The 24,732-nt window shown below is 43.5% G+C and overlaps 1 protein-coding gene across 2 annotated transcripts in view; it reads left to right on the top strand.

Moving 5' to 3' along the window:
- The window catches only part of PARD3B (par-3 family cell polarity regulator beta), a 2,030,765-nt gene that overhangs the window by 1,194,501 nt on the left and 811,532 nt on the right, over positions 1-24,732 (top strand). For both annotated transcript variants that reach the window (XM_069225990.1, XM_069225989.1), the window contains one exon: positions 21,727-21,771. In XM_069225990.1, coding sequence (XP_069082091.1) covers positions 21,727-21,771 — 45 coding nt within the window. The remainder of the gene's footprint in view (positions 1-21,726; positions 21,772-24,732) is intronic.

The raw sequence follows: 24,732 nt of genomic DNA, 5'->3' as shown, positions 1-24,732 counted from the left end.
CTGGTGTATTATTACCAATTTACATCGAAAGGGCTATTTTTGTGCAACATTTTCAGTGGAACCGGACACTTCCGCGCTGCAATGTATTTACTAGTCCTTTCCAATCCCCAGATGCCCATTTGGTAGTATTCACTGAAATCCTGTCACTTGCACATCAGTTCTATCCAGTGGAGTACCTGCAAATGAATGCATGGATGCCTGCGAAGGACAGAGGACCTCTGTGCAAAGCAATCACTTTTGGAAAAAGCCATAATCACAGGCTCTGCGCCCAAACGCACAGGAGCTGCCATCAAGGTGTAAAAAAAAAAAGTCATGACAGAAAAGGACCTTGAGATGGAGCATTCAGTGGTCCCCTGGACCGTTGTATGTTCCCAGACGCCTGTCGTGTGCGTTCCGTGTGTGGAAACTGTCCCTTATGAAGGGCTTCTGCTTCGCAGATGGATGCCACCGCACTTGAGGCTTCAATATGCAATCAATGGTGTGTGGTCGGAAATAATTGATACATTTCTTATGCGTGTCAAGAAAGGGAGGGTGTGCCTTTCACACCCCCTTATAAATTGCAAGGTGACACTATGTGGACACTGGAGTTGCGCATTGCATTTGCGATTTGCAGGGTAGCTTTACCTAAGCATTTTGCACTTCAAATCCTGCAGTTTTGTGTACCGGGAGCTTCGCAAGTGTAAAGCCCATTACCACAACAGGCCCCAGATCAGAAGTGAAATTGTAGACATATATATATATATATATACACATAGACACATAGACGCACAACCCAAATATATAAAATCATGTCTCATATTTTTTTTTCCAAACTGTGATTAATGGTACTGCCAGAATATAATGTGCAGTGGAGTTTCAGCATGTCACAGTGAATTTGTGGCCCTGTGATCGTCATGTGCTGCCATGTCTAGACTGATTAGCCCTTGTACAGTCCAGAATTATGTGGGTGTTTTTAAATGAAACAATTGTGTCTCGTGTGTTCAATCTTCAAAGAAATGCAAGTTTAACTTGTCCTCTTCCTGACCCAAGAGAGTACTGAAAGCCTTTATTCACTCCTATTCCTCTGTGAGTATCTGCATGATATTCTGAAATACGCTAGGCCTCGGTGCGTAGACTAATTGTATTTTATTCCGTTTTAAAATATACAATTATGATATTTTATATCCTTGTAGCAAATGCTGTCAACAATAAAAATACTTGACTAGTTTGCTTAGTTTTGGAGAGGGTTTATGTTAACAAGAGCTATTTGAGGAAAATTACTAATTTCAGCCAGCGGGGCTGTTCCATTAGGCGGAGGAGCTCCTTAAGGAGCTCATAACTCCACTTGCATTTGTCAGAGAGTTCACAGTGTAAACCATTTTCCTAGTTTATTTGTCAAAGAGTTAATATTAGAAAACCTGACTCTGAACTGAAGCAGAACAGTAAATGTCTTTGTGACTTGGAGCCAAGGCATCTAAAATAGAAATATTCAGGCAGTACTCATTCAAAAATAGTACTAATGGAAAGGACTGTGCCAGCTTTGCACTTTTACTAATAGGAAATTGGACACTCAGTGCTAATTCAGAAAGGCATTTATGAGTCTGTGAATTGACATCGATGTGTATTCCTTGTTTAAGAATCTTTTAGGAGCCCAATGCAACATATTTCTTCAATCTTTGAAGAGAATTATTTGAACCTGTTGCATTTTGTCCCCTAAAAACTGCAATGCCATTAAAATATGGAAGTGAATCCTGAAGTTGAATGTCAGTGCCCCATCAGCCTCCCCGGTCCAGCGCGGCCTTGCATTGTGTATGCCTCTGCACACTCCATTCAATCTCATAGATACTCTTGCTCTTGTAATTGACGAAAAGAACTTTGCTGGAATATATTGCACTCTCAGGGGAGTAGACCTTGTCACCTCGCAGCAAATGTGTGTCCAGATTGGGAAAAAGCATGCACTTCTTCCATTGAAGGATGCACCACTCAATTCTGTATCCTTGAGCGTGGAATTGATCTCCTGGAGTACAAGGGCTTGTCTACAGCACCACTTGATTAAATGGAGCAACCAAAATGATAAATCTTTCTACAGGTTTATTGATAGAAATTCAGAGACAAGCAGGATTTTGCTGCCTAGAAGCACAAGATTCCCTTGTTAGAAATTGAACTAGGTCTGCGTTTCCAGGTACCCTTTCTCATCGAACGCTCTGATGCTGAAACGAGGGTGCTGTCCGAGCATAATTGAGGCACCTTTACTGCTGTCAATTATTTGTATAGGAAAATGTATACTATCTTTAGGTAACCATAAACTACTGTCTTACTTTTGCAACTGAGGAGACCATGGCATCTGAAAGAAGCATTAATATTTTAAAGCATAATGCAACAAAGCCAATTAGTTGACTTTTTACTTGCTTTTGTAAAGTTGTGTCCATCCAGAATGATGATTCCTGGAGCCGAATGTTTTGTTTTTTAATCATGAAATTAGTATTAATAATAGGTTATATCTTGTAGGTTTGTATTTTGTAGATGTCAGTCTTTATTTCTTTATTTGTACTGGAATCGTAGTTTGGGGTATATAGAGTTTCACTAAGAGTTTTCCAAAATAAGTTGTCATGAGGGGAGAAAATATGCTTTTCATCAGGGGCGGCTCCTCTGCTAAGGCGGAGGAGCATCACCTCATTGGATTGTAAAAAAGGAAAAATAAAATGATAATAACGCTATGTTATTATAATTTTATTTTTCCTGACATTAAGGGGCGGGACGGGGCTGGTCTAGACTGGAGCGGTCTGGAGGAGGGGTATGTGCATCACAAAGTATGCATGTCTGTTTGGCCAGCCGTGTTGGGCCGGCTAAACAGACATGCACACTTAGCATGTTCTCTACCCGGCTGTATTGAACAGCTAAGTGAAGAACATGCACAGGCTCCCACTCCCCAGTCTGAGTGGTGAAGCAGGCTGCTCAGTCCAGTCACGATGCTGCTGTCATGCTGGTGACAGCAGCATCGTGATTGGCTGTGAGCAACTGGGAAGAGGATGGAGGGGAGACTAACACTTCTCCTCAAGAAGGGAAGTGATTTTTTTAACCCCCTCCACCCTGTCCCGTCCCACCACTTCCGTTCAGTGGCAGCCGGCACTGCTTTTCATAGATAGAGAATGACAATGTATTGTTAGCAAGATGAGCTACCTGGGGGTGGGGGGTGATGGAAATGTCATGATAGAATCTTGCAGTTTTGCATCTCGGTGTACAACAAGCATTACTCTTACTCAGATTAATTGCAAATATATACAAGTACTAGCCTATGGCTTTGTCCTTACATGTGTGGTGAATGGTATAACCAGTGGACTACCTCCTTTTTCCTCAAATAGAAATGCTGTGAGTTTGCCCTTATTTATTTACAAGACGTTTCCCTATACCTAGACTGTGGAAAAGTAGAAGTGGGTTTAGGTATTGTAAACCACTTTACTACAGGTTAATTTCATTTTTGTTCTTGTAGTAATTTTGACCCTCTCACATGTGTTTACGGCGGGTCAAGGTTCACAGTCCATCTTGTTCATTTAAAAGCCACTGGAGAGTTAAGGGCTCTTGTTGTCATCCTTCTCTGGCGGCCTCACTGGGGTACCATCACTTGAAGAGACAGTTGGGAGACATATTGAGGTGCATTGGTAGAGTTATAATCAGTAGTGCATCGCTGATGAGACTTCTGGCTAGTATCAGAGTCCACATGGAGACAGACTGGAGACAGCCAACAGATATCTGACCAAAGTGATGCATGCTTAAACCACAAGTCCTGTGAGCAGGGGTTAAGAAATGTGTATAACTATTGTAAATCCAGCTTTCTAACTGGAATAACCACAAAGCAGGGGATAGTTGTGGTTTATAAATATGCACCTAGAATTAGAGACAGAACATACTGTTGTGGTGGGTGTTGAAGCGGTGAGCAATTTTGCAAGTTATTTTTTCTGAGAACATGCCTTTAGATGCACCATTAAAATGAATGTAAATGTAGGGTATGATAGGCGTTCCTATGTAAAATTGCTTTTCAATAGGGGCAGCAATTATTTATTTGCATGTGGCTTTATTGTGGATAATCAGATTGAAACCAGATTATTCACTGCAGGGGTTAACCCAGTTGTAATATCACTGAGGGTAAGCTCTTGCTTACCCTTGGTTCCGTCACCTAGTCCGGGTTTCCAGAGGCCCAAGTGCCGCAGAGGATTAGCGGTTAGTGGTCTTATCCTCCTTCTCCTGAGTCTCATCAGACCCGAGCGGGATGGGAGCTTGTGGGCCGCACCTTGCTTGTGCTTCTACCTTTTCTTTTGTTCTCTCTAGGGGAGACAAAGCCGCAAAGACAGCGGTTCTCAGAGAGCTACTGTTAGTGCGATGTTGGCTCAGTGTGAGATCGCGCGTAGCAGCTTTTAACTTTTGAGGGGTAGGATTGTGTAGAGATTGGTGGGCAGGGATGGCTCTAGGGCGGTGTGAGCAGTGCCACCGCACCGGGTGCTGACTTAGGGTGGGCGCACCGTGTTTCCAAGTGTGTTATGATTTTTAGAAGCACCTGCTGCAGCGGTTCCTTGTCTCCAACAGTTTGGAGGCAGGAATAAAAATGTCAAGATAACTCCGACTAATTTTGCGCCTGGAAAGAGATCGGAGTTTACAGGGGCACTGTTAAAGGATGATAGTGAGGCAATCCGTGGAGTCGGGGGTCTTTAGGAAGGGGGCGTTTCAGGCTCCAACAACATTATCGCGCAAGACGCCCCCAGTGCTAATGCTGCCCTGTTGGTGGGGGCAGGTGAAAGGAGCCCAGGATATTTTTTATCAGATTGGGTGGGGGGTGTTTGCAGAAGGTAGTGAGGGGGAACAAGAGGCTAGGTATTTTCTTTGGTTCACTTTGTTTTGTTGGAGCATATATGCGTGGGTTGTTGGCAGGAGGTCACGTATTTGTTTTTAGTTGTAGGGGGCATGCAGGTTTTATAGAGGGTGGGGTGAGTGAGTAGCAGCAGGCTAGGCATTTATGTTTTAATTTAGAGGAGGGGGAGACTGCATGTCGATTATGGTGGTTGTGGGTAGCAGGAGGTTAGATTTTTTATGCATTTATAACGGGGATGTTTTTCATCTTGGCGTTCTTAGTGACATCATAGACAACTCGAGCTTCACTACTGTTGTCTATTTGATGTCACTCAGAACCCCTCGGTGATAAACATTGCTGTTATTCACAGTTACGCATCTATAATTCTTTATGTTAACCAGGGCTTGGATTGGGTATGTCCAAAGCTCGGGCTGATGTCTGGTGCATCGCATGATGCGAGGAGAAGCTACGGGAAACAAGCATTTGCAATGCAACGGATCTCACGTTTGCTCATTTAGAGCTGATAGCATTGTAAACCCCTAACCCGACTTTTCACCTACCTGCAAAAGTGCATTTATGTACGTAACACGAAAAAGTGCAATTAACTATGTAAAGCGCTCGACTTCTGCCAAGCGAAATCGCGCTATTAAATTAGAGAAAAAGTAGTCCACGAGCCGGACAGAAAACAGCGAGCCTCGCATGTTTTCTGTACTTGGTCGATGCGCTCGAGGAGGGCTAGCCACCAGAAAAGGCATGACGTATGCATGCCTTCGACTAATGAAAGCAAGCAAATTTTATTAGGCAAGCCCATGAACCAATGAAAAACACTGGCGTGATGTCGACAGGGCTCCGAGCCCTTTTCTAAACCCTAAAGCGTCTCGCTGCGATACACGTGCGCTAGCGCATGCAACGCAGGCTCGACCCTAATGAATATTCTCTGGCCTTGTGACCGATATGACCAACAAGCTTGTTAGTGAGATGCCGGCGACAGCTTTGCAAGCTGTCCCACACTCAAGCCTTTCTCGCTTTTTTTATTAATGCTACTTTTATTATTGATGTTTGGTTTTCTCTCTGTAGCCACATATGTTTTAATCATTAGTCCATGACCTTTACTAGAAGCAAGGAGAATGTCACCAAGCTCCATCTGAACCGCAACCAACCTTAGTAGCTTTTTCCAAGGGTACAGCATTTTAGGGACTTTAAATAATTTTCAGCATTTTTGGAAAGCTCTGCTTAGAACATTAAGCTGACCGGACAAGATGAAAGATACCCGTTTAACAGTAATATAGCACGAGTCTGTGGTCACGCTGGGAAAGCATACGTAATATTCTGTGTCCTGAAAGTTTCTGAGTGTAAGAATAGTCTCTGTGAATATTACCTTTTTAAAAGGTGTGTGGTTTCCTGCTATGTGTTATGGGGCTGTGGAAGTGTTTTTTTAACACATAGCACTGGCTGTATCAGCATGACGTTTACACGCTTAACCGTGCTATAACAGATTCATAGTGTGAACCCTTTAAAATGTTCATTATTCATTTGCTCTTGGTGTGCTAATCACGTGCCTTTCACAGCCTGACCGCCATAGTTATTATAATGTACATCTTTATTATTGTTGTACTTATATAACGCTTCACTCCCCTGACAAATCCATCAAAGCACTTTGATGTGACAGGCAGCATGTTACTCTACTAGTTGCTATTGCTTACGAAGGTGGGGTTGCAGATATTCACACTTCGGGCAAAATAATCTCTTCCAAGAAATTATATATACATAATTGCATTGAAGATCTACATGGGCAGTTTTCTGATGTTGTTCCTGATTACCAAAATTGTCCTCTTATCGTGTCATAATTCACTGTTTCTGGTGTGTAATTTGATGAAGAAAAGTGATGTATAGACTGCTTAAACCCAAAACCATTGTTTCTCTTTGGACTGGTGGGAGTTGTTCATGCATTTTCCTGTATGTGGATTGTTTTATTCTTGAGCTTCACAAATGGTGGTAGCTTTTATTGTGTTGCTGTAATCATGTAGCTACATTTATTTGTGTAGTGAAGTGAAGAGAGTGAGGCGAGACATGTGGTACCATTCTTGTGGGAGGTTTGGTTCCAAGACTTGTGTGGGTCCTTAGTCCTATGCCATCCACACCCTCCTTGTGACGAGTAGCGGTTCAGTCTTTTGGTTGGTGCAAGCCTCTATCTTTTAGTAAGAACCAGATCTTTAAATCTTTTGAGAAGTTGAGGTGGTATTCCATGTTTCTTGTCATTGTTGGCAGGATGTTCTATAAGTTTGCAGCACGCGTGGAGAAGGCGGTCCCACCAATGTGTGCCTTCTTTTAGGGTGGATGGTCAGCAAGGGTACCATCTAGTGTGAATGGTCACATTTTGGATGTATCTTGCAGTATTATTTAAATGAAGGTTTAGCCCCTGCTATCATTGACTATGTAGGTAATGCTGAGTGCTATGGTGGAAGAGCATTGGGGCATGGGTATCTAGTGAAGTGCTTGGAACGCTGGTGTGATGTGGTCACAAGTTGTCTTAATGTTGCATTTTGAATTCCTTGAAGTCTTTGGAGTAAGAAGATAGAGTCAGCTTGTGTAGTCTAGGCAAGAAAGGACAAGGCCATTGCATCCTGAAATGTCTGTGGAAAACCTAGATATAGGAAGATGTGTTAAAGGGTTTGTATGTTGTAGAAAACACTTCTTGAGAGAAGGTTTAATCTGGGTTTGAGTGGTAGGCTGTAGTCCGCTTCCAGGATTCTTTACTTCAGTGCAAGATATTACCAGTCAGCCAACTACCTGTGGGAAGATGATTGAATGCTGGTAGCTCTTTCATTTGCCATAGGTTACAATCTCCTTTTCAGATAAGTTTAGTTTCAGTCAGTTACTCAACATCCAGTGGTCAGAGGCTGAAGGCAGATAACCAAACTTTATGTCCAGGAATAAGAGTGCAGCAACTCTAATTCTGTCCACTGTTGTCCCTGAAGAGGCAAATGGACAACAGGGCAGACTTGATCCATCTGCAGAGGCAGAAATGCATCCAATACCCTGAAACTAAATTGTTTTCTCCCAAGAAGTCGGAAAACTAAGTGAAGATAGAATTTAAATCCATTTTCCTAAGAAAGGGCCATTGGCAAGTGGTTTATAGCAGACTCTGTCTCCTGAATCAAGAATTTTCCTCTTGGTGTGTAGTTTGATTCAGGAAATCTTGATATCCAAAGGGCAGGGTGGTAGATGCCTGATGGGATATAACTTTAACAATGCTAGTTGGTATCATGGCACTTGTTGAGAGTAGAGTGTCCTTGGTGGTTTGATCAGGACAGGATTCTGATGGGCAGTCAGCTTCTGCACCTCCCATGGCTAGTTAAATTGGATGGAAGTCAGAGGATTGTTTTAGGAAGGCCAGCACCTGAGTCACTCCTGTGGAAGTAGTCATGTTAATCTAAACCTCACTTGGCAGATTGTTGGGCATCTTGCTCCTGAGGTGAGGATCCAGGATCTTTGCATTAAAAATAATGAGGTCTGTGATGGCCTTCATACAAGAATCGGGAGTGGGGGTTCTTTGTGCTGCTGTACTCTGGATTGTGGAATTCCGTGACAATTCTGTGTAGTCTCTCGGGAAGGTATATGGTGTGAGAGACCTGCTGAGAATAGGGGAGTCTTTCAGCATGACTTAAGTGGAATCCTGCTTCACTCGTCTAACTGCATGCCATGCTCCTGCCTGTGTTGATGTATGGAAGTATTTCTAAGAAGGTGATTATCCTTCATTATAATTGTGATCAATCTGTTGTGTGCTTATTTAGTCAAAGCAATTCAGTGTACAATGTCCACTATTTGAAAGTAATAACGCTTATTGGCTGAGAACATGTGTTCCTGATCGGAGATGCGTATTTGTTTATGTTGCCTTCTGTCTTATCTGTTATTATTATAAGGGTCTTTCTAAAATATTTGCAAAGTCTGATACCTCTTGTAGAAAATATGACCGTTCATTCTCTGAGTCACAGGGTACCTGTATAGACAGGATATGTCACATACACGTCATTAATGTGATACCCGGTGTCTCCATGCATTCCCAGGTTCAGCCCCGAGCAGCCCGCATAAGCAGCGCAGATGGAACCGCCTCTCGGCACTTTCTGTGCCGTCATTGAACACTCGTTCGTGCAAAGAATAGTGTGAGTGAATGTAGAACAGGCAGACTGATTAAGGGAACTAACAGTTGGTTTTTACTCCAAATAGTCACTTCGCAGCAGTCATTTGACATCACTACATCTAGACTGCTTACACTAATTAGATAGCAACAGCATCATATTTAATTTTACTTTGAGTCATATGTGAATTAATAACGTTTGTATTGTCGTAATAGTGTTAATCAAACCCTCCAGCTTCCTCCAACTTTGCAAACTGCAAAATCCCCGTGAAACTGACTGAAGTGCGCTCTAGCCGCAGTCTGTTTCCCTGTCTGCTGCAGAAACACACCGTCTTGCGTGATTCCCGTTTGTTTTCTTTGCATAGGACTTCACAGCGCACGTATTCAGCCCTCCTTTGGTTCTGTGGCCATTAAGTCATAACATGCATAGGGATGCATGTCACTAAAAGCCGTGTTCCAGGCTGTGTCCATTTGGTCCGCTTCCCGAGGCACACAGCAGCATCCCAAGCCGGAAGAGCAAGGGCCTCGCTTGACATTGCGTCACTCACATTGTACCCGCCCCTGCAGACTCTCAGCTACAGAAGCGGAAACTTGCTTGAGGCGCTGTTGAATGAACTTCTGTACTAAGAGCCCCGCCTTGAACTGTCACTTTGAGCAGTCTCTGGTGGGGAGAGAGGGGAGGTTTGGAAAATTGCCCAGAGGTGAGGCATGGCTACCGGACCCAAGCTCTCCTGAGGCTAAGGAACAACTTTAGAACTACAGGAAAAAAGTTTGTTTTCTAGTGGTCCTTAGCAGGGAAGTGATCACCGAGTCGTTGAAGAGGGAGAAGCCATACAGAAGGAAATGTAATGGTCATAGGAGCTGTGCGTTTCTCCCCACTCTGCCAAAGCAGCCCAGAGCAAACTGGCCCAAGAATCACCTTGAGTTACTAAATACCTTGCAATCGAAAGAACTAAAGTAAGGTGTTTCAAAATACAATGTATGCTTTGAAACACAGTTGTGGTTAGTTCTTGGCATACCAAACGCCCAAATGTAATTTTTTATGGTTCGAGTTCAAGGTAGCCTGCCCTATAGCTGTTTGCCACCAAATTGTTTTTTGCTTCATACCCTGTTTCGATTACAGATTTAGGTGCAAAACTACCTGGAACCGTCAACTGATGTTGTAGATAATGTAATAAATCGCTCAAAATCAGTGGTGGCTGCCACTGACCGGGAGTGGTGGGGCGGGGATAAAAAAAAAAAAACCACTTACCTGGTTTGTTGGGAGACAGGTTCGTCTCCTCCGTCCTCTTCCAGGAAGCACGCGGGCTCCCAGACTCCCCTCAGCCAATCACGACGCTGTTACCACCAGCATGACAGCAGTGTCATTAAGGGAGTGGATGATCCTGGTTCATCGCTCACACAGGGAGTGGGACCCTGTGCACTTTCTCCTCCCGGCTGTGCAATACAGCCATATAGAGAATTGCTAAGTGCGCAAGTCTATTTGGCCGACCAATATGATCAGCCAAACAGGCATATGCACTAATGGTGCACAAACTGCTCCTCCTCCAGCCCTGTCCTAACATGGCTCCATATAAAAATAAAACAATAACATTCCGTTATTATCGTTCTATTTTTTACTCCTGCTGAAAGCAGCGGGGCATCTCTCTCCACCTGAGTGGAGGAGCCACCGCTGCTTAAAATGAATTTCGAGGTGGCCCAGCCTCGGAAGGGGTGTGAAATACCAATCCAAATGCTTTCATTGACAAAGTAAAATATTTAGCTGAGGACTAATTGGGACACACAATGTCAAACTGCAATTCAAACTACAAATCAGAGTGTATCCAGGGAAGTGTGAAAACCTTTGTGGTGTCACAACACCTCTCATTTCACCTGTTGTATTGCTGGTCAGTGTTTATGGTTCACACTCTCCAGACTCTATGCATATGCATAGGAATCTAGTTGTTTATACTTAGAATGCCATTGTGTTTTGAGTAAAATGTCCGGATTGTATGTCGTCAGTAGTGTAACATAGGATCCTGCAGTGCATTCAGCTCGGGGGAGGGGCCCTCAGCACAGTACCCTGGCTTGAGAATTCCTGACTGAGTTCAGACAGGGAAGCCCCTCCATTAACTTTGCGGGGGGAATTCAATTTTCACTACGCCACTGCATTGTCTGTTCTCAGTACCAATGCCATCTTAACCACTTGGCAGGCAAGGACCTAACGGTTACGTCCTTGGTGCGGCGCTGAGGCACCAAGGACGTAACCGTTACGTCCTTGGACTGGCTCATGGGGGGAGCGCTAGTGCTGCCCCTATTAGCCTCACCTCAGCACGCCCAGGGGAGGGATGGAAGGGGAATCGCTTCCCCTTCCCCCCTTGTGGCCCCCCTGACGTCCAATAACGTCAGCGCGCAATTGCGCGCAATTGCGCGCTGACCTGATAAGAGGCATACTTCTCTGTGCTGGAAGCATTTCTCCTCCGATCAGCCGGAGGGGGCGAGAGAGGCATGAAAGGAGAGGAACCAGGGAGGTTTTGTTTTTTTGTAATTGAATAAGGGGAGCAGCCCCTTGGGCAATTTATTTTTAGGCCATTTCAGATTGGCCTGATATAATTAGTCTGATCTGCCCCCGGGGGGGGCAGAAACCATTAGACACCAGGGAATGTTTTATTTATTTATATTTATGCATAAGGGGAGCGGCCCCTTGGGAAAGGGCCACTCCCGGGGGGGGTGAAATATTTTTAGGCCTTTTCTGCCCCCCCGGGCAGATCTGCCTATTATAATTAGGCCGATCTGCCCCCGGGGGGGGGGGGGGGGGGGGAAACCCCTAGACACCAAGGATATATATATTTTTTTGTTTACTTTATTTTTTTTATATATGGGTAGCGACCCCTTAGGCATGGGTCGCTCCCCTGGGGGGCAAATTGTATTTAGGCCATTTTGGCCCCCCTTGGGGACAGATCAGCCTATTTTTATTAGTCCAATCTGCCCCCGGGTAGGGGGCAGAAACCACTTAGGCACCAGGGATTGGTTTGTGTGTGTTTGTGTGTTTTGTTTGGGGGGCAGCACCTTGGGCAAGGGTCGCTTCCCAAGTGGGGGGCACATTACTGTTGGCCATATTTGCTGCTCTTGGGGGCAGATCAGCCTATTTTTGGAAGGCCCATCTGCCCCCAAGGGGGGCAAAAAGCCCACCAGAGACCAGGGAAGAGGGTGGGGGTATGGCCATACCCCCACCCCAAATAAATGGGGCCAAAGTTGTTGTTCCCACCAATGGGCAGATGGGGCAATTACCCCCGATCCATACTCTGGGGGGTGGGGGGGGAGGCAGAAAGTCTCATAGATGCCAGGGAATAAAATAAATAAAAAATAGTGTAATGGTGGCTACTAAACAGTATGGGCATGGTCATGCCCCCACCCCAACTGAAGGGGGCAACAGTCTTCCAGCTCTCCCCCAGCATACTAAAACATCTTATCCCACGGCAAGCAAGAGGACATTTGATTATTTAGGGTTTTGGTTTTACATTTGGGCCATGAGAGCTTGGCTAACTCTCAAAATCGTCCCACTTGGAATGGTGAGGGCTGCACATTTTGGACTTTGGGACTCTGCCATGTAGAAAAATCCACAAGACCGAGACACATCTGAAAACTAAACATCTGGGTGAGTCCAGGGTGGTATGCTTCACATGCACCTGCACCATTTTCTTACCCACAATGCCCTGCAAACCTCCAACTTTGCTGGAAATCACACATTTTTTCCACATTCTTGTGATGGAACCTTCCAGAATCTGCAGGAATCGACAAAATTCCTACCACCCAGCATTGTCTCATCTATACCGATAAAAATTCTGCCCCACTTGTCAGCCTAAATGTTTTTTTTTCAAACTGCCCTTTTGGACCCGCTTTGGTTCCCCCTCAATTCCGACATGTTTTTGGCTCTTCCCTGTCACAGGCACTTGGCCCACCTACACAAGTGAGGAATAATTTTTACCGGGAGACTGAGAGGAACATTGGGTAGCAGGAAATTTGTCCCGGTGCAGAGACCCCACACAGAAATGTGGGAAAATTGTGATTTTTTTTTAAAGCTAAATTTGAGATTTGATGAGGATTCTGGGTAAGAAAACACTGGGGGATCCTCACAAGTCACACCTCCCTGGACTCCCTTGGGTGTCTAGTTTTCAGGAATGTCTGGGTTTGGTAGGTTTCCCTAGATGGCTGCCGAGCCCAGAACCAAAAACGAAGATGCCCCCCACAAAAACAGGTAGTTTTGTATTTGATCATTTTTATGTGTCCAGATAGTGTTTTGGGGCATTTCCTTTTGCGGGCACTAGGCTTACCCACACAAGTGAGGTACCATTTTTATCGGGAGACTTGGGGGAACGCTGGGTGGAAAGAAACTTGTGGCTCCTCTCACATTCCAGAAGTTTCTGTCACCGAACTGTGAGGAAAAAGTGTTTTCTTTTGCCAAATTCTGAGGTTTGCAAAGGAATCTGGGTAACAGAACCCGGTGAGAGCCACACATGTCACCCCATCCTGGATTCCCCTAGGGTGTCTAGTTTTAAAAAATGGACAGGTTTGGTAGGTTTCCCTAGATGCTGGCTGAGCTGGAGGCCAAAATCCACAGCTTGTCACTTTGCAAAAAACAGCTCTGTTTTCTTTGTGAAAATGTGATGTGTCCATGTTGTGTTTTGGGGAAATTCCTGTTACGAGCACTAGGCCTACCCACACAAGTGAGGTACCATTTTTATCAGGAGACCTGGGGGAATGCTGTGTGGAAGGAAATTTGTGGCTCCTCTCAGATTCCAGAACTTTCTGTCACCAAAATGTGAGGAAAAAGTGTTTTTTTGGCCTAATTGTTAGGTTTGCAAAGGACTCTGGGTAACAGAACCTGGTGAGAGCCCCACAAATCACCCTATCTTGGATTCCCCTAGGTGTCTAGTTTTCAAAAATGCACAGGCTTGGTAGGTTTCCTTAGGTGTCGGCTGAGCTAGAGGCCAAAATCCACAGCTAGGCACTTTCCAAAAAACAGCTGTTTTCTTTGGGAAAATATGATGTGTCCACGTTGTGTTTTTTGGCATTTCCTGTCGCGGGCGCTAGGCCTACCCACACAAGTGAGGTACTATTTTTATCGGGAGACTTGGGGGAACGCTGGGTGGAAGGAAATTTGTGGCTCCACTCAGATTCCAGAACTTTCTGTCACCGAAATGTGAGGAAAAGGTGTTTTCTTTTGCCAAATTTTGAGGTTTGCAAAAGATTCTGGGTAACAGAACCTAGTGAGAGCCACACAAGTCACCCCATCCTGGATTCCTCTAGGTATCTAGTTTTCAAAAATGCACAGGTTTAGTAGGTTTCCCTAGGTGCCAGCTGAGCTAGAGGCCAAAATCTACAGCTAGGCACTTTGCAAAAAACATGTCAAATTTAAATGTAAAAATGTGTTGTGCCCATGTTGCGTTTCCTGTTGCGAGCATTAGGCCGATCCATGCAAGTTAGGTACCATTTTTATCAGGAGACTTGGGGGAACACAGAATAGCAAAACAAGTGTTATTGCCCCTTGTAGTTTTCTACATGTTTTCCGTCCAAATGTAAGACAGTGTGTAAAAAAGAGGTCTATTTGAGAAATGCCCTGTAATTCACATACTAGTATGGGCACCCCGGAATTCAGAGATGTGCAAATAACCACTGCTTCTCGACACCTTATCTTGTGCCCATTTTGAAAATACAAAGGTTTTCTTGATACATATTTTTCACTCTTTATATTTCGGCAAAGGAATTGCTGTATACCCGGTATAGAATGAAAACCCATTCTATGGTGCAGCTCATTTATTGGCTCTGGGTACCTTGGGTTCTTGATGAATGTACAAGCCCTATATGTCCCCGCAACCAGAGCAATCCAGCAGACGGAACAGTATTTTGCTGTCAAAACTCTCACATCGCAGGAAAACGTTAGAGTAAAATGTAGAGAAAAATGGCTGTCTTGTTTCCTCAATTTCATATTTTTTTTTATTTCAGCTGTTATTTTTTGTAGGAAAATCTTGTAGGATCTACACAAATTTACCTCTTGCTGAATTCAGAATTTTGTCTACTTTTCAGAAATGTTTAGCTTTCTGGGATCCAGCATTGGTTTCACACCCATTTCTGTCACTAACTAGAAGGAGGCTGAAAGCACAAATTTTTTTTTAAATGGGGTATGTCCCGGTAAAATGCCAAAATTGTGTTGAAAAATTGGGTTTTTCTGATTCAAGCCTGTCTGTTCCTCAAAGCTGCGAAGATGGTGATTTTAGCACCGCAAACCCTTTGTTGATGCCATTTTCAGGGAGAAAAAAAACACAAGCCTTCTTCTGCAGCCCTTTTTTCCCCATTTAAAAAAAAATTAAAAAATTGTCGCTGTATTTTGGTTAATATCTTGGTCTCTTTCAGGGGAACCCACAAACTCTGGGTACCTCTAGAATCCCTAGGATGTTGCAAAAAAAAAAAAAAAGGATGCAAAATTGGCATGGGTAGCTTATATGGACAAAAAGTTATGAGGGCCTAACTGCGAACTGCCCGAAATAGCCAAAAAAAGACCTGGCAACTGAGGGGGGAAAGGCCTGGCAGCAAACGGGTTAACTAGTGAGGGACAACAACAATGCATATTCAATTACAATGAAACATCTAACTGGCAGAAAGGAAGTGGTATACTGCAGAAGCCTATTTCAGCCATCAGCAGAATGTTGAAAATGTTTCTGCTTTCTATTTTTTTCACATGGAAGCATCCTACATTCTCACTAATAAACATAGGTTCTAAATAAAGGTTTGATTCAATTAACAGCTAGGGGAAGACTGGACTTATAAATGGGGAATTTCCATAAGCCCTAGAGGAAAAAAAAGCATCAAGGGAGTGGAAGGGTGTGGGTAAAATACCTCCATATTCCAGTATCTTTGGGACATTTACTAATAACATGATCTGAAACCAGAAACTCCTGGTAAGAATTTATGTCATCAGGTCGTAGATGATCAAAACATAGGCCATTCTGCTTCAAAGACACCAAATTGGAATATTAGTAAACCAATTTTCAAAGACCCGTTTCTGCATGCTGTTAAGCCAGCTATGTGAGAGCACCACACGTTGAAACACAGCTATGTCTTGGTAATGAGATAGTCCAACATTAAGGGAAATTCCAGAATGTGTGGATGATATGATATCTCGTTTAGGATGAGTTTCATCAATGTTCTTAGTGAGCGCTTAGGAGAGTTTGTAATATTTTTTATAAGCTCTGACGAAGTGGGCTTAGTTCTGTAGGGAGTGTTCTTAGTCTGCACGCTAGTCCTATTGATAAGAGGATTATGATTGCTAGGGTTTCAGGTATTCAGTTCATTCATCTTTGTATGTTTTCTCTTAACTGTTGGAATTTATATGTACCGTCTTTTTCCATTACTTATCCCTTTTCCCGGTTATTATGCGCTCTGGAATATTCAAATCTCTGGAAAAATACAAAGGAAGTTCATTATTTTATGTTTATGTTGATTTCATTAATCGGTATGCCTTTGGTGCTTACTGTATAGCTAGTCAAGTAGCTCATATTTGGCCAAACTATAACCTATCACCTTACAGGTGGACTGACCCAATTAGACAATCTGCATCCGAAGTCGAATTGAACTGATATTATTGTTAAAGCTTTATTGACTTGCACAATTTCGGGTGACATAATATTGTTGAATATTAATGATTTTCATAAAAAATATGGTTGTAACCGATTAATTAATAATGTTGCATTTGAAACAATTGTATTTAAAGGTTTAGAAGTGTGTTAATTAATGTAGTTTAGTTATGCCACATTTTCATAGAGACACCATTTTATTAAAATGGATACTGTTTCTGGGGTTTTGTTCATCTTGCTACTGCTCATTATCAATATCCCTGTGTGTGTGTATTCTCTCCTCACAGTTTTTTGTAGAGCACAGGACACTGCGATGCAACTGGTTATTTTCCTTAAAAAGCATGTATTGTGAATAAACTTCCTCGTGTTCCCAAAGTATTCCTCGTGTTCCCAAAGTATCATTCTGAAGTACACTTCAGTTGGAAGTTCTGATGCAGGGTTTCTAGCACAATGATATAAGAGTCCTTCTATGTCTGAAAATGTTTCATATTGTGTTGTACGTCTCCAGAGTGTGGAAGCTAATGGAAGATTTCCTCTGCCTTAGAAATGAGTTAGTGCTATATTTTTGTGACAATCGCATTATTATTTGTCCAATATGTGTTAGCAATTGTCATGCCATGCTGAATTTGCAGTTTTAGCATATTACCTATATGTAAAATGTGTATAAACATCTCAGATTTTGGGAGTGAGCCTTGATGCAATCTTTTTAGGTTGAAGCCTACTAGACAGCACAGCTATCTGGTTTGCTAAAGTCATCATGGGGGGAATTGGAAAGCTGACCAAGGAATCCATTCTCCCCCATTGATTACCATTGGCTTTGTTGATTGTAACTCACATTTGCTTGCTTTCTATTTGCTGTTTTTGTTTTTGTTTTGCGCCATCCACCATGTATTTATCCCTCTTGTGGAGCATACCCTATTTACTGTATTCTTCCACTTGTCCTTGCTTTCTGTGAACAAGCCTTTAAATTTTGTTCTGAGTGTGCTGGAAACAAATATTTGAATACAATCAAAATAAATCAATTCACTAGGTGATGCCATTTGCACACATTATCATTTGTGTGCTGTATAGTTTTATCAGTAAAACTGTATATTCTGTGCAAATGTAATGGTAATTTCAATTAAGAGTCTGTTGTCTGTAATGGCACTGCACTACCACACCATGCATTCTACACTCTACGCTACTCCACTCTGACACTCTACTCCACTATTTGCCACTCTACTCCACTATTTGCCACTCTACTTCACTCCATTCTACAGCACACTACTCCACCCCAATGTATGCCACTCAACTGTATGCCACTTTATCCACTCCACTCTACAACACTCCACTCAGTCACTCCACTCTACTGCATTATACCACACTCCACTCTACACCACTCTACTTTACGACTTTCTATGCCACTTCACTTTAGGCCACTTTACTCCTCCTTACACTACGACACTCCACTCTACAACACTTTATGCTTCTATGAAACTCTATGCCACTATACATCACTCCACTGTACACCACTTTACTCCACTCCACTCTATGCCACTCCATTCTGGGACATGTTACTCTGCTGAAATACACTTTACTCCACTCAATGCCCCTCCACTTAATGCCCCTCCACTCTATGCATTTCCCCTCTATGCCCCTCCACCCTATGCCCCTCCACTCTCTTTCCACTCTATGCACCACCACTCTACGCCCCTCCACTCTGACACTCTACTTCACTCCACTGTGCTCCACTCAATGCCACTCCACTCCACTCTACACCACGCTTCACCTCTCCACTCTGTACGCCTCTGCTCTACCACCCTCCAGTGTGACACACCACTTTATGCCCCTCCAGTCTACCACACTTCACTCTACAATGCTCTATTCTACTCTACAACACTCTAAACCCCTCCACTCTACGACACTTTACTTCACTCCACTATACGCCCTTTCATTCTGTGCCCCTCCACTCTATACCACTCCACGTTACTCTACAATACTCTAAGACCCTCTACTCAACTCTACTCTGCAGGACTTCTCCCACTCTACTCCACACTACTCTACACCACTCCACTCTAAGACGCTCCACTTTAGTCTGATACTTACTCTACTTCACTCTACTTCCTTCCAACATACAACACTTTACTTCACTCCATGATACGCCCCTTCATTTTATGTCCCTCCACTCTACGTTACTCTACAACAGTCCAAGACCCTCTATACCACTTTACTCTACATGACTCTATGCCACTGTACTCAAGCCTACACCACTCCACTCTATGACACCCCACTTTACTCTGATACTCTGATACTCTGCTATACTCCAATCTACAATACTCCACTCTGACACTCTATGCCCCTCCATGATACTCTGGGCCAATCCACTCTACATCACTCTGCGACACTCCATGACATGCTATGACATACCACTCTACACCACTCTACCCCACTTGTCTGACACTTTACCACACTCTAGGCTACTCCACTCCACTCTCATCTTCTCTATGCCACTAAACTTTACGCCACTCCACTACTCTTCACTCCATGACACTTCACTTTTTGACACTCTACTCTACAACACCCCACAACACTTTTCTCTACTCCATGCCACCCCACTTTACGACACTCTACACCTCTCTGTGCCCTTACACTCTATGCCCCTCCACTCTACTTCACTCTATGCCACCCTACTGTACCTTATGCCACTCTACTACTTTCTGTGCCACTCTACTCCACGATCCTGACACTCTCCACTCTGCGCAACAACACTCCACTGTACTACCATGACACTCCACTTTGCCACTCCACACAACACTCCACAACACTTAACACTATTCTATGCCATTCCACACTGTCCCTCTGTCCCTACACTCTACATCACTCAGTGCCGCCCTCCAACACTTTTCAGTCTACACAACTCCCTCCATGCCTCTTTACTCCACTACACTCTATTATATGACACACTACTCCAGTCTCAACTATATATCCACCCAAGTGTTCGATACTGTATGCCACTCCACTCTACAACACTCTATACCCCTCCCTTCTATGCCTCCCCATACTACTGCACTCTACTCTATATCACTCCACTCTACACCACTTCACTCTACAACACTAATGTTTAAGCACACTGAACAGCAGCCACGCTGGTGTGTAACTTGGCTAAACCACATTGGCAAAGCCAATAGCTCTTGCATTAGTCGAGGCCTGTTGGCTTTACCAATGCTTGTTTTTACTACTAGAGATGCTGTCAGCGTTGCTTGTGAATTTGACTAGTTGAGTCTTTCCCTTTTCCCCTAGAGATGCTGTCAGTGTGCTTTTGTGAATCTGACAGTTATGCTTTAGATTCTTTTGTTATCCTTAGGATACTGTCTTTATGACTTTGCTTCTAATTGAGGTTTTTTATGATTTTTGATTTTGTGACTACGAATTCTGTATCTGAGTCTTCATGGAACTACGTTCTTATTTCCAATATTATATCTTTTGAGATTTTATAATAAATCTTTAAACTTTTTCTTTGGAGTAGAACTCTGTTTTTGAGTGGACCTAGTCCATTATTAATTACTTTGCTATTTGTTGGGCCTGATGTTAAGGAGTATGGAGTCTATTATCACTAGATCAAGGATATTGGAGCGAAACCACTGAAGGCAAAATTTTGGGTTGATCTGAATATTGGAGTTCAGATAACTATTGGGGTTTGGCTCCCACGCTATCCTATTATAGCGGATGTTGGAGCTGTGATTAAGTATTTGAGTTAGAGGCCTTGCATAATGTGACACCCGTAAACGTTATTCAAGAGCAGCATCCCTTGCTGGCGCTGGTCACAAGGAACATGGAGCCAGTCAGGAGTAGGGACAGAAAAAAAACTGGTACCTTTATGCTTGTGTGCCTACTTTTTGCCTTTTCCATACCACCTCAGCAGCGAAACTGAGGCTTTAGAGAGGCTATGAATGGGCTCACACTAGTGATGGCATTAGGGGTCAAATTGTATATTGCCTCTCCCACTACTCCAGGCAGTTTGGTGAATTGCCGTCAATGGTAACACCATTAACTGAATCCTTTCTTGTGATTCCAGCTAAAATGTTGTAGCAAGGACATTTGAGGACATTAGTTCTTAATTTATACTGCACACCTGGTGACGTGGCTTTGTAGGTGGGAACTTCCATAATCATTGTATCTTAACGGTTCACATTTGGTGCTATGACATATGTTAATGCGGAGGACGTTTTGGTTGGTGGACTGAAGCATGTGTCCTTGGCGTGGTGTCTTATTTCTTTGTTGAGCTGTTTGTGGAATTTTTGTGACTGCATCAGTGGCTGAGGTAGCGGGTCTTGTTAATGGCAGGGTATTCAGGGCGAGCTGATGACACCTGCTTGTGTGGGGATGAACAGACCGCATAATTTCTTTCCTACAGCTACTGTAGCTGCAGCTGTCTGAATGATTTGAAGATGGCACCCCCACTGAATCATTGTTGGAATCCGGGGACCCCCAAACTAAGACATTACTGAAAACTAGGGACCTAATCTGTTAATATTATTTAATTCTCTAAGCAGTCGTGGACCCCGTGAGGAGGCTTCACGGACCCCCAGGAGTCCCCAGACCACAGGTTGGGAAACACTAAGGCGTTACGAGTAATCATACTAGTATTTTGCTCTCAGTACTTCAGTAACTGAATTCAGTACTTGCTTAAACATTGCATAGGTTGGGACAATGAGGTGTTTTTGTAAAGATGGTGATGCAGACCACACACGATAAATTGCAATGCCACCAGTCTGTTTTTATCAATATTACTGGTGCGTTATTGCCTTCATGTGTCTTCATTCCTGCTGAAAACCTTGAAGGAGTTCTCCTTATTGAGCAGTTAAATAACATTGTGAACCCACTAAGATGCATTGACTTCGATCCCTTAGCCACCTCTCTGTTTACCTCTAAGGTCGAGCCGATGGCCTCCCTTAGGGTTTCTACCCACTGTTGTGTCCCCCCCCCCCTTCACACACTTCACTCCGCACCAGGCTGCTCAAGGGATCCCACAAGCTTTAGGAAAAATTGACTTTCTCGAGCCCATTGCCATTCAAGGTTCAACATATCATGTGTCTGAAATGATTTGACATTTACTCAAAGGCCGGAGGAGTCAAGGGAGTTGCTGATCAGTGTGTCTACTTTCTCTATTGCAGTGGAAGATGAAAGTAACATTAGCTCCTTGGCTGGACACAAGTCAGGTAAGGAATTTCTTGCAACTTAACTCAGCTCCTGCCCCTTCCCATCTCCGTGATCCATTTCTCCACCCGCTTGGTAAAAATGTCAATATGTGCATGCTATAGATTTAGTTTCCTGCCCCTGTGGTGACTGAAAGGCTAACTAATTAATGCATGGGATGTCTCCAAGCTCTACAAAGATAAATTAGGACTTAATGCCTGGCAGCGTGCGCTCAGCTGCATGTGCACGCTCAGGCCTCGTGTCTGCGATGGAAATGCCATAACTCTTCTTTGTGGTATATGTGTTTGAAGACTATGAATTAAAATGAGACAACATATCAATAAAGCATAGAGTCTGGTAATCTTTCTTCTTCATGCTGGATCTATCAGTACCATACTTTATGCTTCGATCCTTGGCCTTTGTGTGTCCGATGAGTGTGGTCTGCAACATCCAAGTAAATATATTTACATTAGCATAGAGGAAGACTTTTACTCTGGTGGTTAAGGTATTTATTGTGGAAACATGAGACAAAAGTAATAAACCCTGCTTTACCTCTGGAACGAATGTGTGATCCTGGACAAATCATTATATTGCTGTGCCTCTGATCTGCGAAAATTGACAGTGCTTAGTAACAAAAAAAAAAATTGTGTATTTACGTGTGTAGAACTGACCTATTGTGTAAAAATATATCTTGTGGGCAAATGCTGAGAGTTTGATTGAAGAATGGGCTTGTGGTCTTTCTCTTTCTATCCTACTGTTGGAGGTCCTGGTTTTATGCTACCACTCCAAAGCGTTCCACTGAATCATACAATCATTCCCAGATCCTTAGGTAACGCGCCGGACGGGCCTCTCACATAACTGATGTAAAGTCCAGTTATGCACTTTTAATTCTACAGCCCTCTTTTAGCTACAGAATGCAATTGTAGGATTGTCACCAGGCCTGGATACGTAAGTAAACAATTAGAGTCTGATACTGCCATCAGTGGATCCTTCTGTCCACAGCTCCCGACTTCCCTGTACGCCCTCCAGCAGGAATTTAAAGCAGTCTGGCAATATCGGGCTCAGAGCAACACATTCATTGACCTTTGAGATTGGAGATGCCCTACATTAGTCGTGGCTCAGGCCTATCCAGCTAACCTTCACAGAATATGCGCTTTAATGGATATTTTTGAAGTAGAATTTGAGTAGAGGTGTCAGGTGGTTGGTGGTCAAGACCAGCCCCACCAACCATGCTCCCTTCTCATCAGTCAGAACACGTAAACAAACCACATGTGGAGCGTGGCGATGTCACGTATGCTGTTGGGGCTAAATGGTTGGCCAGAACTCTTTAGAGGAGTAGGGTGAAAGATTTGGATATGAGCGGTCTGACACTGTCCAATTTAGGAACATTTAGTGCATATGGATGAGGCTAGATATGGCCTGCACTCCTCTGTGCATTTGACCAACACCAAACTCTTACATTGTAAAGGACTAGACAGCACTGGATGGAGGAAACTCAGCTACTCAACTAGCACTCGTAACTCATTAGCATCTTGGCCATTTGCTCAAAAGTGATTTCTAATGTGACTTTCCAGTATTATGAAAAATATGAAGTGCTTGCATTCCTAAGCCTTGGCCACATGGAGTGCAAAGGTTTGGCATTCCGAACACAAGAGACACAAAGACAACAGGCATAGAGGCCCGGGCCTGGATAACCGAGCTCCTGCATTAAGATGAGAACACAGGTGTCTTGAATTGGCATGTTAGGAATATGTCACAGTAGTGCTAGTGTTTAAAGGTATTGCTCAGTGTGTGGGCCCTGGATGTGAATTGTATACATGTGGGTATCTGTGTACAACCTGCCGAATTTGATGGATCTTTCTGCTGTGTTCCAGCAGTTCATTGAAATCCTTAGGTTTAGGTCGTTGTGTCCAGGTCGTGACCAATGCAACTCCAGGACTGAATTTGCTCTAATTATGAATTCGGTGAAATTGTATGATTACAGCTTTCACTTTTTCAGCCTCTCAGATCGCCCAGGGGCCCTAAGTAGAAATATTTAAGTAGTAGTGTGTCTTCTGAGATTATTTATGGAACAGTATTATTTATGGGCCAGCCCCATGTGTTAAATCACCTGTTACGTATACAAAACTGCAGGAAATCAGAGAATTTTTGGCTTTCCATTAAACTCTCACCTCTGAAGTAACGTGCTTGTACACAATAGAGTGTGTGGTGTAGCTCAGATCTGTGCCTGAAAGGTTTGCTTTCGAGGGCATGGTAAGCGAGAGACAGGAACCGCTGAAACCCAATGAAAAATCTCAGGTGCAGCAAGGAACCTTGCACATTTAAACATTCATAGGATTGTCCAGGCACGAACAAGGGATGTGCAATGTTGAACTGGACTTGTTCTGTAAAGTAATGGGTGGTGCCACTTGCTCTGACACCTAGAGTTCCAAACATCCCTCCTACCTACTCTGCTTGAAAGTGTTCCAGACTCCAGGTTTGTGGGCTCATATTGGAAGGTAAGTTGACTTCCTCTTTAGAAGGCAGCCTGAAACCTGCAACTGCTACATCCTTCCTACTTGAACTGCCACACATGTGAGTATTTTAACAACTTGTCTGTTTCCAATCTGCTACTGTTGACAGAAAGCCACTTATTTCTCACTGTGGTATCCTCCAGGTTGGTCATGACTTATGATGATACATCTGATACCACCAGGTGATGCATCATAGCTTACTGGCAACTCCAGTGCTTTAGGCAATCTCTTTTCAACTTAGGTTGAAAGGATTACCAATTTTCTGTTTTATCTATTTATTTTGCATGCCACAACATTCTAAATGGCTTTCGAGGGCACAGTCCACTGGCCTGAAGGAACTTGAGCGGAAGTTTCTACTTAAATAATAGTGCTAAGTGAAAGCCATTTGTCAATGACCATTCAAAGGTATGTGGGGTTTTTGAAAAGCATGATACAAGTTTTGCAAACCTATGTTTCCTTTTGGTCTCATGA

The sequence above is a fragment of the Pleurodeles waltl genome, chromosome 3_1 (assembly GCF_031143425.1).
Source record: "Pleurodeles waltl isolate 20211129_DDA chromosome 3_1, aPleWal1.hap1.20221129, whole genome shotgun sequence".
Lineage (NCBI taxonomy): Eukaryota > Metazoa > Chordata > Amphibia > Caudata > Salamandridae > Pleurodeles > Pleurodeles waltl.
The sequence above is the reverse complement of the archived record's forward strand: the minus strand, read 5'-3'. Positions and strand labels throughout refer to the sequence as shown.